We start from the raw sequence: 19,451 nt of genomic DNA, 5'->3' as shown, positions 1-19,451 counted from the left end.
GACACCACATGAGGACCTGGGGTCACATTCTGCACAGAACATCAGCACAGTCATGCCAATGTTCAATGTCTGTCAACAATCGCCCTGCCAGGACCTTATGGTAGTGTTTATGAATATAAGATCAAGGTCCTGGCAGGGCGATTGCTCATGAACAGTTACAGATCACATGACCCTCCATCTGCCGCCATTTTATGGTCAGGAATCTCCGGCTGATGAGGTAAAAGACAGGAGGCGTCACTTTACATATCAGGAAAGCGGAGCAGAACTAGTAATACATGTATATTGATAAATTACCTCATATCCTGCCCCCTCACTTACATACACATTACACGCACAAGAAACATGAGGTAAAGTGGCCCATCCCTTTAAGCTTTATATGACACTTTTAATAATATCACAAAGCAATCAAAGTAATACAAGTAAATATACATGACTCCTGGGAGAGCAGAGAATCACAAATAACCTGGTAATTCAAGTACAAGTACATTCCTGTTTTGCTCTGCCCGGCTAAGTACAAGTTTTGCAAATCTAATATATGAAGCTGAGTGTACTGTATGAGTGTATATATGTGTATGTGTGTATGTATGTGTAAGTATGTATGTGTGTGTATGTATGTGTATGTATGTATGTGTGTATGTATATATATATGTGTGTGTGTGTACGTGTGTGTATGTATGTATGTATGTATGCATGTGTATGTATGTATGTATGTGTGAATGTGTTTATGTATGTATGTGTATGTGTGTGTGTGTATGTATGTATGTGTGTGTATGTATGTATGTATGCATGTGTATGTATGTATGTATGTATGTATGTATGTGTGTATGTGTTTATGTATGTATGTGTATGTATGTGTGTGTACATATGTGTGTGTATGTATGTATGCATGTATGTATGTATGTATGTGTGTGTGTGTATGTCCACTAATGGAATCTGCACCATCATATTTACAATCACTAAATTGTACACAGCCGCTCTCTGTGACTCAAAATTTTTACCCCGCACTTTCCAAAATACCCAGCATTGTCTGTTGCTGCTGTGGCAGTTACCAACCAATCAACCAATCACAGCTCAGCTTCTAGCAACTATTCAGAATTCAGTTTCTATTTTGCCACAGGCCATTAATGTGAGCTCTCAGCTTTGTTTGGTTGCTATAAGATTGAGTATAAGATGAATTATCTGTGAGGTAATATGTGAGGTGATATGAGGTAATATGTAAGGTAATATGTCAGGTGATACATAAGATGATATGACGTAATATGTAAGGTAATATGTGAAGCTATATAAGGTAATTTGTGAAGTTATATATAACATGATATGAGGCAATATGTGAGTTAATATGAGTTTGCATGTTCTCAATTACAATGTAATCAACTATCTACTGTTAGATCATGACAAATGCCTACATCTCAGGTTGTGACTGGAGTATCAATTTGCCATTATCATTCTTAATATACGGCAGTTTATGTGTAAGGTAATATGTTTTCAATTGCACTGCTTACATCATATGTCATATGTTACTTCCAGAGCTGCAGTCTTACCCATACCGTTATATACTCCAGTCACATCCAGAGCTGCAATTATCTATCTACCACTATATCATCTCAGATGACAGGATTATCAATCTGCCATTATCAACAAGGCTTAGGGACAGTCTTTGAAAGTAGCAGGAATTGTCAGCTTTACGTGGCTTGTTCAAGAGTTGGAAACCCCAAAAACCTTAAGGAAAAACAAAGAATGTTGTTTATCAAAAGGCTCCGGAATAAGGAGTTACAGATAAAGGGCTTCACATTACCTGGACATTTATGTAGTTAGTCTCTCTTGCATATTTGTGGTTTTGAATATAAGATCTGAAATGCTTATATTTTTCACAATAAAATGTCTATCTTTGATTTGTGATCTTTATGTGCAAAATATATTTTTGTTCACCCGTTCTGTTTTGTTATAGCTACGAGCAGTTATTGGTTAGTGGTAAAGTGCAACAGAAAATACAGATATCATTTTACGTGAAACTATTGGTGTAATCTATTTTACAGGTCAATTTTGCCCTAAAGTTTGCATTTTGGTCCACCGGGGTCACATTGGTGGCTCTTCCTCTAACATCATATTTTAGGGTTTATTTGTCCAAAATGTAATCTGAAATAGTCCCAATTATATCCGGCCTCTATTTGGGGGGATGTCCTTGCCATCATGGCCGGCACCAGCACCCAGCTTACACGGGCAAGTGCCTGGGCCCCAGAGGTTCCAGAGGGGCCCACGACACACACTGGCAAGATAGGAAAACTCAATTACATCGGTATACATCGCCGATGTAATTGAGAGAAGCGCCGCTCTCAGTGTGGCGCGGGTAACAGGGGGGTGGTGCCGCAAGCGGACACTCACAGGACGTAATAGCATCGGCGCTGCCGGTGTATTTCTGGAGCAGAGCGTCTATCACTGTGCAGGATGCTGCCCGACGTGATGACTTCATGCCGCGTCCCTGCTGCTGCACAGTAGACGCTGAAGATGTAGAAGATGCGTGCACCGGGAAGGTAAGTTAGCATTTAATTAGCATTAATTACTGGAGCCTGGGAGGGGGGTGTATATTAATTAATTGATCCTTGCTAAGGGGGGGTATATTAATTAATGGAGCCTGGCTGGGGGGGGTATATTTATTAATGGAGCCTGTGAGTCAGTGAGGCACTGTCGCCCAGGGGCTTACTGAAACCTGGAGCGGGCCCTGCTTGCCATGGGCACCATCATCCCCTATTTCCTGTGTCGACCATCCCTAAAAATCCATTTACATTGGCAGACAACAGGACAAATTCCATTTCTGGTTTGGATAGATGTTCTCCTCATGTGAACGGAAAACTCTTGAGGACTTTGTTACTAATATCACGGTTGCAGATTTGTCCCTCTCGAGAACACAGGGGAAAATGTGTAGGATTGTTATTTTTGTTTTGGCCAGAATCCCCAACCGTAATAAATTAGTAGATTCCTTGCTTCACTTTTGAAAAACTAAGAACATATTTCAACGTCAGCCAAAACTGGGGAGGTGCCCTGGCATGCCCCAACATCACTTTACTACAGAGCATTGTCTGAACAATACCAGATGAATGTATGATCTTCTTGTTTTCCTTCTTCACGTTGCTCAATCTGATCATTATGCATGAGGTGCTCGATCCGATTCAACGGTAAAATCTAGCTCCACAAAATCTTCACACAGCACTAGGAGAAACCTAGAGAAGAAGCGTAGAGTAAGTCTCAGGGATTGACCGAGCCATGATGGACCAGCAGAATGTCATGGTCATCTTGGTTGGAGTTGTTACCTTTCTGATAGTCTTATATTACTGGAAACATGTGTGGGAGAGAAGAAAGATGCCACCTGGGCCTCTACCGTTGCCAATTCTGGGTAATTTTCTCCAGATCCATTCTGCTGGGTTGATGCCGTGCTTAACGAAGGTAAGTTTACAATAAATACCATGTCAAAATTCATTAAAGGGGTTGTCCAGCTTTCTTCCAAAAACAGCTCCATGCCGGAGCATCCATGGGTAGTGTGCAATTTATTTCTATGAAGTTGAGCAAGAACCTTGATAAGGTCGTTTAGCAAATGTTTTTCAAATCCTACTAAAACTCTTTAGGGTTTGTGAATTAAGAAGTAAATGTCTACATTTTTGTATTATTTACACTGTTTTTTTTTGCTGCATACCCAATTGGTGTACTAAAAGTGTTAAACTTTTTTACCCCATCAGCCAGACATTCCAGACCATTAAATGTCTCGAGATGGATGGTCATGTGGTCGTTGTCGGTCCATCGTCCTGACCTGACCTTGTGATCATATTTATTAATATAAGATATAAGGGCGATTGCTCATGGACAGTTAGAGATCACATGACCCTCCATCTGCGGCCATTTTATAGTCAGGAATCTCCGGCTGATGAGGTAAAAGACAGGAGACGTCACTTTACATATCAAGAAAGCGGAGCAGAACTATTAATAGATGTATATTGGTAAATTACCTAATATCCTGCCCCCCTATCCCCACTTACAAACACATTACCAAAAACTTAAGGTATAGGGCACCTGGCAACATAAGAACAAAGTGAATGATTAAAGTCACAGTAACAACTTAAAATTGCCACAATACCAGATCTTACCAAGATAAAATGAGACTAAATAATACTGATATACAACGGACTAAGCACTTAGTCGGATACCAGTGCAAAGGGGCAGTTTCCAGACTACCACATGAGTGAATACAGCATTAACATTACATACCTTGAAGGGATTGTCCACTTTAAACTTAGTAAAGCAAATGATTGAGATTGTTTGTCTAATAAAAAAAATAAATATATTTACCAATATACTTTCTGTTTCAATTCCTCACTTTCTAGATCCTTTCTTACCGCCATTCCATAGGAAACTTCTATCTTTACTTCCTGTACCTTAATACCGGTCCATGGTCATGTGATGTCACACAGTTGCAGGGCTCGTTAGCATCCCACAGCTTTGATAACACTGGGGGTCATTTACTAAGGGCCTGATTCGCGTCTTCTTGACGTGTTACCCGAATATTTCCCATTTGCGTCGATTTTTCCTGAATTGCCCCGGGTTTTTGGCGCACGCGATCGGATTGTGGCGCATCGGCGTCGGCATGCACGCGACTGAAATCGGGGGGCGGATTCGGAGAAACTGACGCATTAAAAAAAAAAGTGTCACTGGACACGCGCTTACCTTCACCCACCAATGGATCGTGACCTCGGCGGACTTCAGCGCAGCAGCACCACCTGGTGGACGTCGGAGGAACTGCCTTAGTGAATCGCTGGAAGACCCGAATCCACTGCAGAGAACGCACCACTGGATCGCGAATGGACCGGGTAAGTAAATCTGCCCCACTGTATGATATAACGAACTATGCACCTGTGTGACATCACATGACCATGGACCGGAAGAGCTGGACAGCAGACTCTTGACAGGACCCCAAATATAAATAGTCAGGGGGAAGGGTTGGGCAGCAGACTACTGGCAGGACCCCCAGGGGAAGGGTTGGGCAGAAGACTACTGGCAGGACCCCCAAAGAGAAATAGTCAGGGGGAAGGGTTGGGCAGCAGACTACTGGCAGGACCCCCAAACAGAAATAGTCAGGGGGAAGGGTTGGGCAGCAGACTACTGGCAGGACCCCCAAACAGAAATAGTCACGGGGAAGGGTTGGGCAGCAGACTACTGCCAGGACCCCCATAACAGAAACATTCAGGGAGAAGGACTAGGCAGCAGGATTCTTACACTAACAACATAAAAAGAACACCCAAAGGTGAAATGTTCAGCTCACCCAAAAGGAGACAATCCCAGCTTCCCTGGTCTCGGCCTCGGTGCACGCTACCACATCCATGCCATAGGATCCAAGGAATGCAAAAGGTTCTGCACTTGGAAGAAGCACCAGGATAAATAAAATGTAGTTTCTCCTTATTCCAATCTGAGGAACATAACGGCTTAAGTGCATATGCAGCGTGTCTTAGTCATGATTCTTATACAAAGACTCAGGGGTGTAACTGCAGTGATAGCAGCTGCTATGGGGCCCACTGTGTCAGGGGGCCCCGGCATCTGGGGTATTTCATATGAATATGCTGTATGTGTGTATTTGTGATGTGTATATGCTCTAAGTATGCATATGTGGTGTGCAAATGCTGTATCTCTGTGTATATGGTGAATGTATATGTGTATATGGTTTGTATACACGGTATGTATATTTTTAAAGAGTAGGTGGGGCCCCATTCAGAAGTTCACTATGGGGCCCTGATCTCCTAGTTATGCCATTTCAAGGACTAGAAAGCATGGTACTCACAGGACAGAACCCCCATACTAACAGCACCCCTGTACCATAAACAGTCAGAGAGAAGAGTTAGATACAAAATACTGTACTAAAAGGGCAGTCCAAACCAAGAGCTTGGGAGCAGGATACTGACAGGGACCCCAGTGATAGGTAGGGACTAGGCAGCAAGGTACTTCAGAGATTTGCAAATTATAGTTGGTAATATTTTAATGTAGCTCTAAAACTGGCCACCAAAGAATCTTATGTATGGGTCCTAGAAACCCAACTCCAACACTGGAAATGTGGTCAATGCTTCCCCCGGATGCCCACGTCAGCCCTGCATTTCTACTCTGGAATAACATTTTTTGAATTACTACTGGATATGGGGAATATGTTAAAAACTGCAGTCGGAACTGTATATTTTATAATTGTAGCTCCAGTCAAAATGTTATTTTTGTCCCAGTGATAATTGGATTTTCTAAATTTTTTGCTGTAATGTGAAGAAGTATTATCAATGACGCTTCATTACAGACACCTTACAGCTGATCATTACAGTCTAGGATTAAAGGAAAGCATTCAGAGAGCTTCACCAGAGTTCACTGGGGGCATCTGTAACTAGGGGTCGTGTGTAAGTCAGGTGTCCTTAAGTAGGGGACCGCCTGTACACAATATTCCATAATGCTGCTAACATATACACTGATCTTGTTCACAGCTGGCCGAGAGGTTTGGTCCTATTTACACTATATACTTTGGCGCAAGACCAACAGTGATTCTTACTGGATACCAGACCATAAAGGAGGCGCTAGTTGAATTAGGAGATGTATTTTTAAATCGAGGGACTCTCCCAGTCTTTGATCGTTTATTCCAGTGTGGAGGTGAGTTCATGTCTATTGCTGGTAGTGATTAGTTTATTGTACTGGTTTCTTAATAGATGATATATATTTTATATTTCTTATTTTCTTTTAAGGATTAGCTCTAACCAATGATGAAACGTGGTCTCAGCTGAGGCAATTTTCTCTCATGACCCTCAGAGATTTTGGAATGGGAAAGAAGAGCCTCGAAGAACCTCTTCTGGAGGAGGCCCGACACCTGATCGCTCATTTCAAAAGCACAAATGGTGGGTCTATGACATGTGTTGGAGGATGGAGGCCCAGGATATAGGGGGGAGGACATAGGAAGTAGGAAGCTGTGACCAAATACGGTCAGTAGGACCTGTTGGTGTTGGATCAGCATTCATGAAATAGGCAACCACTGCTGAAGAGAGGGTGAAACCTTGTGCTCTGGTTTGGCGTGGCCTGTGGTCATGTAGAGTGAAGACTGATAGCATCAAGTCAGGTGTGTGCCATATTTGGTGGAAGCCAAGATGAAGTGTTGATGAGTTCCCACTTGAGTCACAGTTATAGAATACTTTTATGATAACAAGATGGTAAAGGTCTGTAATAAGAACTGAGACTAGAACCTCGTTAGCCTCACTATTTCTTGAGGACTGTATTTCATTGTGGTGGAGAGTATTAGGCAACATTCATGGTTTGATATGTGGCCAAGAGTGCCAAGGTTTCCAAGAGAGTTAATGTAAGTGGCCATGAGCATTGAGGGAGGTGATGGGCAATACCATCAGGTGGTCAGACTGTGTTAAAGTGTAGCCTCATAGTACCATAGAAGTTTGGACAAAGAGGCAAGTGTCTCTATGGTCTCATACCTCTTTGGTGTGACCACGAGGGTCGGTGGTTTCAGTGTGGAGGATTAGGAAAGTTTTCATTGTGATTTTGGAATAAAGTTGGTACATAAGCATAATTATGTAAAGATTCCCTGTCACCCAAATAATCCCTCTAGGAGGGATTAGTAAGCAGCTCCCTAGCCCTACTCGAGTAATAGCAGTATTAAAATGCCAACTTTATCGGTACATACCAATAAAACTAGCAAACACTGTACTACATAACCCTCTGAACCCCGGACCAAGCTTACAGCAGTCCATGAGGGGGCAGTCCAAAGGCGCTCCCCTCTTTTTAGCTTCTCCCTTCAATCACCACTCCCACAACATATATCGGCGATGATTGGCAGGCTCCATGCTGCAGTCACCGCCTCCTTGGGCCGCCCCTTATGAATAATCCAGACTGCTGTAAGCTTGGTCCAACATCCAGAGGGCTATGAACTGCAGTGTTTGCTAGCTTTATGTTCCTATAAAGCAAGCGATTTAATACTACTATTACTGGGGTTAGGCTAGGGAGCTGCTTACTTTGGGTGTCTGGTCCTCTTTAATTTAAGGATTCTAAAATTACATCATATTACTCTATAGGACAACCAGTTGACACCAGCACATCTCTGATGTGTGCCACCTCTAATGTAATTGCAAACATGCTCCTGGGAACTCGCTATAACTATGATGACAAGAAGTGGAATAGAGTATTGCAGGACTCACATGATGCTTTTCACATCGTATCATCAATCTGGGGTCAGGTAAGGATGAAAAGATCAAGTCATATTCCCCTTTGGCTTCATCTTCCAATATGTTAAACAATGATCTGGTATTAAGGGTACCTGTCACCAAACTATCCCATTACACCTGCAGTCTTTCAGCCTTCTCTAAGCATTTGCATTACAATATAATTGTGTGTTATAACTTACCTTATACCCAGACAGAATCATCCGTGTAGTTCCAGGGGTTGGGCTTTGGTTTGGATACATTTCAAAAAACAACATGTGACTTATCTGTGCTGCTCATTCCTCAGCCCTTGGCCCCACCTTTGTGCTCCTGTACAGCTCCTCCCCCACTGATGTCAGCTCACCAGGCTGTGAGCACTTTGAAGTAGCAGGATGGAGGAGCTGTACAGGAGCACAAATGTGGTGGCTGAGAGCTAAGGAGTCACATGTTTTATGAAATGCATCCACATCAAAGCCCAATCCCTGGGACTACACAGAGGATTATGTCAGGGTGCAATGCAAGGTATAACACACAATTATATTGTAATGCAAATGCTTAGAGAAAGCAGAAAGGCAGATGTGCACTGCAGGTGTGATGGGCTTCTGTAACCTGTCTTTAGTGAAAATGAGGTCCCTGGTGACAGGTTCCCTTTAAAGGGTTTTTCTGGCCCTTAATGCAATTTTGAAACTGATGACATGTCTGTAGGATAGGTAATTCATGCCAGATTCGTGGGGTCTGATGCACAAACCCTACATTGAGTAGCTGTTCTGACAACCTCTATGAACTGGAACCTATTTAATGGTTTAAACCAGAAGTGGACTTCTAGTCCTTCCAATGTATGGGATTGTTGGTAACCTACTATTTCAGGAATCCAACTCTATTCTAAACTCTGACTTCATGTGATAATGTTGTTGCTTTCTGATAGTGACATCTTGATACATCAGAGCCACCTTTAATTCCTTCTCATGCTTAGAACAATACACTTTTTTATGGAGGACCATGGGCACTCGTGCATTATCATATGATAGCCACCCCACCCCTCCAGGTTACATTGAGAAGCTGGAGCCTCTGGCGGGTGTTTTCGCAGCATTTAATTTCTACCCCAGGTCCTACCTAATAAGCGCAGCTAGTAACTACTCAAGTAGGAAAAGTCACCGGCTGTAGCGAGTGCCCCTCCACGGGACTACACCTCCCTTCATGCTCCTCCAAGACCCCCTGGCGTGAAGGTGGTGGAAAGGGGAAAATAAGCTAGCATGTGTGATTATTTCAGGTCTTCTACACCACTTTGGGGGCATAGAAGTCCTGGTAAATGACTCCACACCCCTATGTGTTCATGTCATTGGGAACTTCCTTCACTGGGTGTGAATCCGGCTCAACTCTGTTTCTCATTTCCATGCAGCTCTTTGATATGTTTCCTGATATTATGCAATATGTACCTGGGCCCCACCAAAAAATATTCAGACTTTTCAAACCACTTAAAGACACTGTGGAAGAGTCAATAAGAAGCCACCAAAAGACTCTGGATCCAGCCGGTCCTCGAGATTACACCGATTGTTTTCTCCTCCGCATGAACCAAGTAAGTGAAAGTGTACTGGAAAGGGATAAACTAACTTTATATTGTAACTACTGAATGGTCGAGAAATATCAAGCAATGTCTACAGAGCCCATACTGAGAAGAGAACCAATATGAATGACAGTAGGAAATAAATTTGTCTCTGCCCCTTCAATAGGTTACACTTTACACACAATACAGTGGATTGACATAATGGGGCACATTTACTTATCCGGTCCTGTCACGATCCCCACTGTGAGTTGTCCGACGAGAATGAACTTTGCCGAGACTCACAAAGATTGTGCACCGGATATCCTCAGGTCCGCCGGAGTTCACCTTCTTCTTCACCTTCTTCTTCCCGGTGCATGTAAGTGCATTGGTTGCGTCACAATTTGAATATTAAATCCCGCACTCAGTCCGAATCAGATGGTTTGTCCGATGGCAATGCCCCCCATTTCTGGAGCACGAAAGCCAACGCAATTGCGCCACAATCTGATCACATACAACACAACAGTTAACAGTTAAATAGCTGTCACAGCGGCGCAAATCCTGAAAATTTCTAAAATCTGACAAAATTACGATCTGCAGACCCTTGGTAAATAAGCCCCAATGAGATTGACATAATAAATGAAGATTTTTTATGGCAGAGAAAGCATGTAAATATCCCCGTTCTTCGGAGAACTGCACTTTAAGGGCGGAGAACGAGGAGGGTGGGAGTGGCCTGCCACATTTACTATGATCTCCACCGGAGACTATAGTTGACTTCTCTGCCAAGTGTCACAGGTGCACATGCAACCCATGTACCGGGTCGCAGGCACTTCCCTCGCTCCAGCGCTGGTTCCGACTGATAATTGGCACTGGCCGGCTGCCAGTTCTGTTAAACGGCCACCCCCTTGCTGTGTCCCCCACCGGATTTTTGTGCCTTACTGCCCTAGAGAAAGCTTTGACTGATGTCCTGTGCTTGTATTCCGAATTCCCGTTGTGTCCTGACCTTCCACTACGCCCCAACTCTAATCCTGTACTTCCTGTCTCCACCTCCTGCTCGTCCCTGAACACGATCTTGCCTTACGACTTTGTACTACGCCTTGGCCACCACCGCGGACAAAGTCACGCCTTTGGAGAGACCTGGTGGTAACACGCGGCATCAATTCGAACCGGCTTTGCTGCAGGCTCTGGTGAAAACCACGTGCCCCTTATACTCCACTCCCAAGTGTAGGCTTACGTCATCGTCCATGGTGGTCCAGTAGGTCCACTACTCCTGTTGCCTGACACCAGGCCAAACTTTGTCTAAACAGATCCAACCTGGCAGAGATCATCGCGGCCACATTTACTAAACCTCAGTCTTAATAAATTCCCCCTTAATGAATTCCTCTCTTTGAACCTCATTTAAATAATTCTGTCACACATCAGCCATATAAATAATGATGCTATACACTGCCTATACTTCTGCCATAACGTACACATAAATAAACAACAGTGTGAATAATAATAACTTGAGTGGGACTGAACTTCTACATGCCATGAGTGGAACAGCTTTCAACAGGAGGTTGGATGCCAGGTCACTGACCCCATATTTATGACTAACTTTAAGTACATCCTTTATACAGTAGTGGATTATAATGTAGGCAGTTTGGTTGGAAGCTCACGACCCAAGCCTTCTAGGGGGCCCATGGCCAACCAAACCTTCCACCAAATTTTATACTAAGAAGGAACTTCACCCATGAAATCCTCATGCTCTTAATACACATGCACACAAACTGCAGAGTGAATGCAGGCAGAAGGGACACATCTTTTCATCCCCAAGAAGCTGATTCTAGTACCAGATGTAGGAAGTGATTCCAGACTTGTAGGGGCTAAAATTCTCATACAGCGCAGGGCCCTTGGTGGTCTTAACCGGTACAGTAACTACAATAGAATTGTGAGAAATACTGGTGCCATCTAATTCGCTTTGGGGTAGCTATACTACTATAATTAGGATCTACATTCTAACACATTCTTTTTCAAAAAGTACCAAAAGAGTTGGTACCCTCTGGTGATCCTCAAAAACATATTGCGCTGCCCCTTAATGTACAGTCTTCTCATGGAAAATAAACACAAACTTTTCTTTTTTGTTCATAGGAGGAGAAGAACCCCAAGACGGCTTTTCACATACCAAATCTTGTATCAACCGTATTCGACATGTTCCTTGGAGGGTCTGAGAGCACTGCCGTTACAGTAAACTATGGCCTCCTAATGCTTATCAAGCATCCTGAGATACAAGGTAAGAAACCACTTATAATACACAGCTTTTAAATATTTGCAGATCATCTTTCTTACAAGAAATTGATGGGACAAAGCATAAAATGAAAATAGGCCGATTTGTTGAGAATCTTGTTAGGGCATAGAGTAGTGTAAACTTTATTAAGACTGGTTGCATAGTGTGCCGGGTGTGATAGTCCCCCCACCTGCTCACCATCCAATATCTAATCTAGAGCCTCTGTCCTCTTGGTATAACGGGGGCCAATTTGAATTCTATGCTAGCTCACTGCCCTGACCGGTGCACTTCCTGCCCCTCCAACCTAACTTCCTGTCTTCTTGGTATGATGATGGCGACTTTTTCAGTGCCTATTTCGTGAGCTGTTAACAATCCATGATGAATGCCCCCATAGAGTCATATTCACAACCTTATGAATCTAACTCACACAAGGACATACATACCAACATTTTGACTAGGACATGGAACCATGTCCTTAGAACCTATTTCCCATAATGTTGTATGTTTTGCTTTCGACAATGGCTTCCAGACCCTTGAGCATGTCCATTGGATCAAACATCACAACCCCTTGTGGCAATGATTTCCATAGTCGCACAGCTCTTTACAGTAGATGCTGAAATAGTATTTTGTATGGGTAGAGTAAGGCAAAATTTTTAAGAAAGATCTCCCATCATTTTTTCCCTTGGCGGCAGCTGCCTGGAACTGGTCGCTATAGGAATCAGGTGAAATGATAACAACACATACGTGAATAATGTCAATCAAATGAAAAAAAAAACTTGGGCCGAAAAAATTCTTCATATCTGGTTTATTTTCCCACTTACAGATAAAGTTCACCAGGAGATTGACAAAGTAATTGGACGTGAGAGAGAACCTAGAGCAGATGACCGGAGCCACATGCCCTACACAAACGCCCTACTACATGAGATACAGAGATATAGTGACGTCTTCCCGATGGGTTTAATTCGAGCAACTACGAGAGATGTGACCTTCCATGGCTACTTCCTTCCCAAGGTAAACTTCTACATTCAATGTGGAAACGCCAAGATCAAATACCGTGTAGTGGTTCTCAGTGGGGGTCATTTACTAAGGGCCCGATTTGCGTTTTCCCGACGTGTTACCCAAATATTTTCGATTTGCGACGATTTTCCCTGTATTGTCCCGGGTTTTTGGCGCACGCGATCGGATTTTGGCGCATCGGCGCTGGCATGCACGCGACAGAAATCGGGGGGCGTGGCCGAACGAAAACCCGATTGATTCGGAAAAACCGCCACATTTAAAAAACCGAAAGTGTCGCGGAGCTTGAACTTACCTTCATCCAGGATAGGCCGGTGTAATCCAGTGCGTTCCGATGATCTTCAGCGCAGCAGCGCCACCTGGTGAACGTCGGAGGAACTACCTTAATGAATCCTGGCCGGACCCGAATCCACCGCAGAGAACGCGCCGCTGGATCGCGGACGGACCGGGTAAGTAAATCAGCCCCAGTGTATATGATCAAAGTTACCCAATTACATGGACCTTTCCACATTTTTTGCAATGATATTTGCTTGGCTTGCAATCCTTGGATGGTAGATTTCTTCAAGTTCTACAGAAGTTTCAAGAATTTAAATATTATTTTTCCATCCCATAAAAAATGAATTGGAACAAATTGGCTACACTGAGGACTGTCCTTCTATGGCTGTGTTCACCAATGGTCTCATTTGTTTATTATTACGGTAGTTCTTTATATCTTTATTTGCATTTATTATATTTTATGGCAATGCGTCTATTGTAGGCTAGAAATATGATTGAAGGTTCTGAATTATTTATTATCGGTTGTGTAAATAAGCCCATCTCTAATTTTTTCTTCTCTGTAGGGGACCGATGTTCTCACCTTGCTGACTACAGTGCTGCGAGACCCCTCACAATTTGAAAAACCTGAAGAGTTTGACATCAATCACTTCTTGGATGAGAATGGCAAATTTAAGAAAATAAATGGATTTATGCCGTTTTCTGCAGGTTTGGATTTTTTGCTATGTCATATGTTAAAGGGAACCTGTCACCAGAAGTGACAGGTCCCAATAGTCAGGTCACTGCATAGTTCATTCCATAACACTCACTTTCCCAACTGAGTTCTCCTCTATTTGTGTAATGTCCACGGCTAAAGCTGACCTGGCTCCCTGCCAAGAAGTCCTGCTCAAGTCCTGGAGTGAAGTCCTATTCAAATCCCTCCCTTTCTGACGTCGGCTCACCACACAGGAAACTTTGAGCCTCCGCGGTTAGCTGTACACCCTCGCTGTGAGCCTTGTTAGAAAGTGCAGAGATGGTGCGCATGCGCAGCTCACAGCGAGGTTTCCTGTGCAGTTAGCCGACTTCAGAAAGGTAGGTTTATTCACAGGAAGGACCTAGAAGGGTAAGAAATTGAATATCAACCAATGGGGGCCGGACTGAGTGTTATGCTTAATACCCAGTGAACTTTAGGATTTGAATAGGACTTCACTCCAGGACTTGAGCAGGACTTCTTGGCAGGGAGCCTGTGATGCTTGTGATTTGGTAGCATTTGTGATTATTTTCCCCATTCCGACAGCTCATTGCCTTGTGGGCGCGGAGGGGCGTGAAATGGGTGTGGCTGGTGGCTGAGTACGATGGCGCAGGGAGTTTGTACCCCGTGCGAACCGTAAGTAGTGAATGTTTAGATGCTGCAGAATATTTCCACACCAGTCCACGTCGCGATCCCCGATCCGTAATGTCCAACGATCATAAATTGTGTCACGATTCACTACGAGCGTGCACCTGATATCCTGCATGTGTCACTTCCACGCTCAGATCCGGCTGGAGTTCACATTCTTCTTCCAGGTGCATGTAAGTGCATTGTCTTGCGATACAATTTAAATCTTAATTCCCGCGCTTAGTAATAAGTCGTATCGTCCAACAGCCCGCCCCCCGATTACTGACACATGGAAGCCAAAATCCTATTGCGTGCACCAAAAACTCCTGCTAAATGCAGTGCAAAACGGAAAGCGTCGGAATATCCGACTATAGTGCGGTCCGCGGACCCTTAGCAAATGAGCTCCAATTACTGCACAGCCCGGCAGCTCTTTTTGTATCTGGTTGCCCAGAAAGAGCTGTGACATGCTCCTAGGCTTATGATAACTAACCCCCAAACATGACAATGGGGCAGATTTACTTACCCGGTCCATTCGCGATCCAGCGGCGCTTTCTCTGCGCTGGATTCGGGTCCGACTGGGATTTAATAAGGTAGTCCCTCCGCCGTCCACCAGGTGGCTCTGCTGCGCTGAAAAGCATCTGAACGCGCCGGAATTCACCGAGGCCTGCTGAGTGAAGGTAAGTGCGTCCCGAGCGACACATTTTCCGTTTTTAAATGCGGCGGTTTTTCCGAATACGTCGGGTTTTCGTTCGCCCACGCCCCCCGATTTCCATCGCGAGCATTCCGGCGCTGATGCGCCACAATCCGGTCGCGTGCGCCAAAATCCCGGGGCAATTCAGGTACAATCGGCGCAAATCGGAAATATTCGGGTAACACGACGGGAAAACGCGAATCGGGCCCTTAGTAAATGACCCCCAATATGCTTGATCTGGTGTAGAGTAAAGCCATAATTCTCTGTTGGCCACTGTAGACAAAAGGTATAGGCCCAGATTTATAAAAAGTAGCACAAACTGAAGTATGGCTCTCGAATGTGCAGGGTCCCTCATGGTCTCCAATTATCTCTGCTCTTCAAGGGTGCACCACCTTTATTTAGGTGCAACGTTAACATATAGCGAGCGACACAATGCTGTATTAAATAAACTCTGTCTAAACATTACCCCGGCCCATTAGGTGCACTTTAAATGGCAGCACCATAACATAGCACCAATCCAAAAGCAAGCAAGTAGCTGATATTAAAATTCCACCACATACATGAATATTATCTTCATATATGTTATGACAAATCTTCTAATTTCCGGTGCTGTATTCTCTCATCCCTGCAGGAAAACGGGCCTGTGTAGCCGAAAGCATAGTCCGCCTGCAGCTTTTCATCTTCTTCACTATGATCCTGCAGAAATTTACCCTAAAGGCCACGGTGGACCCCAAGGATTTCGATGTCTCTCCCACAGAAAGTGGCTTGGAAAATGTTCCTCCATCTCATAATATTCGATTTATTGCTCGTACATAGAAAAGCTGAGTGACCACTTACCTGCCCTCTGCTATTCACTAGATATTTGCCTTGTTGAGGGAACACTACATTATTTCTACTTCATATTATGTAGAGTCTCCACTAAGGCCATGGTTTCTTGATGAATAAGTTCTTTGTAGAAGTTCCTTCAGAGCTCAGCCACTGGTCTAATCCAGCTGAGTCCCGTTGACTTAATCGAGGCTCGAAACCAGACTGCCTGAAACAGCAGCCAAAACTGTGTAGACGAGTTGAAAGGATTTTAGGCCCCAGCTCCGTAAAAAATAAAAACATCCTCTATTAAAATACAACGACAACGACGACAATGTCATAGACATGACTGAGGGCATATACGCGTCAAAGTTTTTACTTTTTATAGAGCCGGGACCTAAAATCCTTTGCTTTCAACTCTTCTGCATCTTGATGTGGTTGGATATAACTGAAACCACACCCACATATGGGAGGGGTTTATTAATTGGCCATGTGATTATATTAGTTAATTTAACCAAAAAGGCAGATAATTAAGTTTTCATTAGACCTCTGTTTGCCGTGACAACCCATTGGTTCCCTGTAATTCCACGGGGGTCATGCAGATGGGAATCAAAAGGGGCCATTTATCTTTATTCTGGAATTTCTGCACCTGTCTTTTTTCAGGAGTTTTGGGCTTGTTTCATTTTTCCTAGAGGGTGTTAAATCTGACATTTTGGGGAAGATTTACTTACCTGGTCCATTTGCGATCCAGCGGCGCGTTCTCTGCGTTGGATTCGGGTCCGGCCTGGATTCACTAAGGTAGTTCCTCCGACGTCCACCAGGTGGCGCTGCTGCGCTGAAGTCCGCTGAAATGCACTCAAGTACACCGGCCTATTCCTAGTGAAGGTAAGTGCAAGTTTCCAACACTTTTTTTTTTTAAAATGCGGCGGTTTTTCCGAATCCGTCGGGTTTTCATTGGGCCACGCCCCCCCAATTTGCAGCGCATGCATGCCAGCGCCGATGCGCCACAATCCGATCGCATGCGCCAAAATCCCAGGGCAATTCAGGGGAAATCGGCGCAAAACGGAAATATTCAGGTAACACGTCGGGAAAACGCGAATCGGGCCCTTAGTAAATGACCCCCATTGTGTGTTTTTGTAGTAACTTGTGCACATTCCGTTCAACCCTTTTTTGCAAAAAAAAAAAATATACAGAACCACCAATGCTACTAAAAAAGGCGCAAAAATGTGATAAATCCTGCTACAGGCTCCCAGGTATAACGCTTAGGTGCCATAGTGAATGTCTATTCTATGATTTTTATCCTCCCAGCATATAGTCTTACCAGGGGACATTTATCATATCATTTAGCGCAGGAGCACTGGCATATGGGGCATATGGGGCATATGGGGCCCCTGATGGGGCTACACAGCTTATAATTGTGCTCTAAAAGGGAACCTGCCATTCAGATTAACCCACCGAAATAAAAAAAATCTTTATAAAAAACTATGCTTATCTACGCATTGCCCTTAATGGCTGCAACATTAGGTTTGTAAAATTATATGCAATGTTCAATTTATATGCAGCTCACCTGAGTTGAGTCCAATGATATTAATGGCGTCCTGCATTTGCAGTGTTCACAGCTCTGCCCGGTCTCCCTAGTCCTGATTAACAGGTCTATACTACCAGTACTTAGTAACCGTCTGCCAATATTCAACTACAGACATATACAGATCCGTAGGAAATACTGCGTCATATGTTTTACACAGCGCTTTGCTGAAACATTGATAGAGAGAGGTCTGTTACATCATTCTGCACTTCATGTCATGTGACTAGGTCCTTTACCCCCTAACTTTTGCAAAAGCTACTCTATGCATGTATCTGATCACATGAAATCACAGCATGCCTCCATGAATGCATAGGGATAACTAGACGTCCATGAAGGCGGCAATGATTTCATGTGATCAGATACATACATGGGGTAGATTTTTGCAAACGTTAGGGTGTAAAGGACCTTAGATGACATCACCCTGGTCACATGACATGACAAGTGCTGAATGCTGAGAAGAGGCATAAGGCAATGGGAAGAGCTGCTGGACTGAGCTGAGGGGATCACACCAACTCTGACTTTCAGCTGATTGTTAGTACATCAGAAAATGCACTGGTACATTTGGCATACCAGTCTTGATAGCGACGTACCAGTCGTGATAAAACTCTCCCACTTTGTCCTTTGGTTTGAGACAAAGTAGTGCGGTAGGCAAAACTAAAAATGAAGCTCCAAAATAATACAATTTTATGAGCCATCAAATTTAGTAGGGTATTTAAGGAGAATTTTGTATGTGATAGATATATGTCTTCAACATGTGGGTGCAGCACTCCAGTCCAGGTATCAGGACAAATAGGTAGGTAGGACAAATAAGCGATAGATAGTTGATAGTTGATATAGATGTTGCATATTTTACCCACTGAATTCACAAATCAGAAACAAATCTTTAAAAAGCACTTACACCCTGATCAGAAACTGCTGACAACATTACTAATAACTGATACTACACAGGCTGAATCTATCTGACACTCAGTCAGTGACACAGACATTAGTGACATCTAGTACCTTACAGGATATGATCTGCTCCATCGGGAAGAGGACTTTATTACCACTTCTCCCAGCCACGGTTTATCACTGCTGAATTCACCAACTCCACACTGTGCCCCTAAAAATACCACAGTCACTTACAGCATAATGTCACTTGGATAACAGGCTTACATACAGGAGCCCCTAGTTATTATTATTAATATATATGCAATGTGTTTTAAAACCAAGTGCAAAAACAAAAGGAAAAACAAATCACCAGACGCATATGAAAGTTATTTACAACACGGGTTTTGTCTTTTAATATTAATAATAAGGATAATCAATGTAAAACAAACGTACCTACTAATATAACACACATGCGTTTCATAATGCATTTCAAAACACAAGTCTATAAACAGCCCCCCCGTCTATATACAGCCCACCCACCACAATCTATATAAAGCCCCATACAGTCTATATACAGCCACCCCCAGTCTTTGGGTAGCCCCCTCATAGTTTATATAAAATCCCCTTTGTATATACAGCTCCCAGTTATGTTCTCCACAGCCCCCAAGTAATGCCCCCACAGTTCCCCAGCAACATCCTCAAAGCCCTCCAGTAATATCCCCCACAACCCCCAAATGTCCTCACAGCCATCCAGTAATGACAGCCACTACAGAAGCCCCCATAATGTTCTCACAGCCCCCCATTAATGCCCCCCACAATGTGCTTCCCCTTGACAATGAAA

General features: G+C 43.7%; 1 protein-coding gene across 1 annotated transcript; it reads left to right on the top strand.

The window, feature by feature from the left end:
• The first annotated feature begins 3,078 nt into the window (after window positions 1–3,078).
• On the top strand, window positions 3,079–17,375 carry LOC140076986 (cytochrome P450 2C16-like). The gene is made up of 9 exons (XM_072123807.1): window positions 3,079–3,441; window positions 6,501–6,663; window positions 6,756–6,905; window positions 8,085–8,245; window positions 9,610–9,786; window positions 11,881–12,022; window positions 12,840–13,027; window positions 13,870–14,011; window positions 15,983–17,375. The coding sequence occupies exons 1-9, from the start codon at window positions 3,262–3,264 to the stop codon at window positions 16,165–16,167; spliced, it is 1,488 nt and encodes a 495-aa protein (XP_071979908.1). The 5' UTR covers window positions 3,079–3,261; the 3' UTR covers window positions 16,168–17,375.
• The last annotated feature ends 2,076 nt before the right edge of the window (window positions 17,376–19,451 follow it).

This window comes from Engystomops pustulosus, chromosome 9, assembly GCF_040894005.1.
Source record: "Engystomops pustulosus chromosome 9, aEngPut4.maternal, whole genome shotgun sequence".
Lineage (NCBI taxonomy): Eukaryota > Metazoa > Chordata > Amphibia > Anura > Leptodactylidae > Engystomops > Engystomops pustulosus.
Note: the sequence above shows the minus strand (reverse complement) of the source record. Positions and strands in the feature narration are given on the sequence as shown.

What these genes read in the sequence shown, in the direction of transcription:
- LOC140076986 (XM_072123807.1), top strand. Translation starts at nt 3,262, where the DNA reads ATGATGGACCAGCAGAATGTCATGGTCATCTTGGTTGGAGTTGTTACC. An exon ending in TTCTCCTCCGCATGAACCAA is followed by an intron (nt 9,787 to 11,880) that starts GTAAGTGAAAGT and finishes TTTTGTTCATAG; the next exon opens with GAGGAGAAGAACCCCAAGAC. An exon ending in ATTTATGCCGTTTTCTGCAG is followed by an intron (nt 14,012 to 15,982) that starts GTTTGGATTTTT and finishes TCATCCCTGCAG; the next exon opens with GAAAACGGGCCTGTGTAGCC.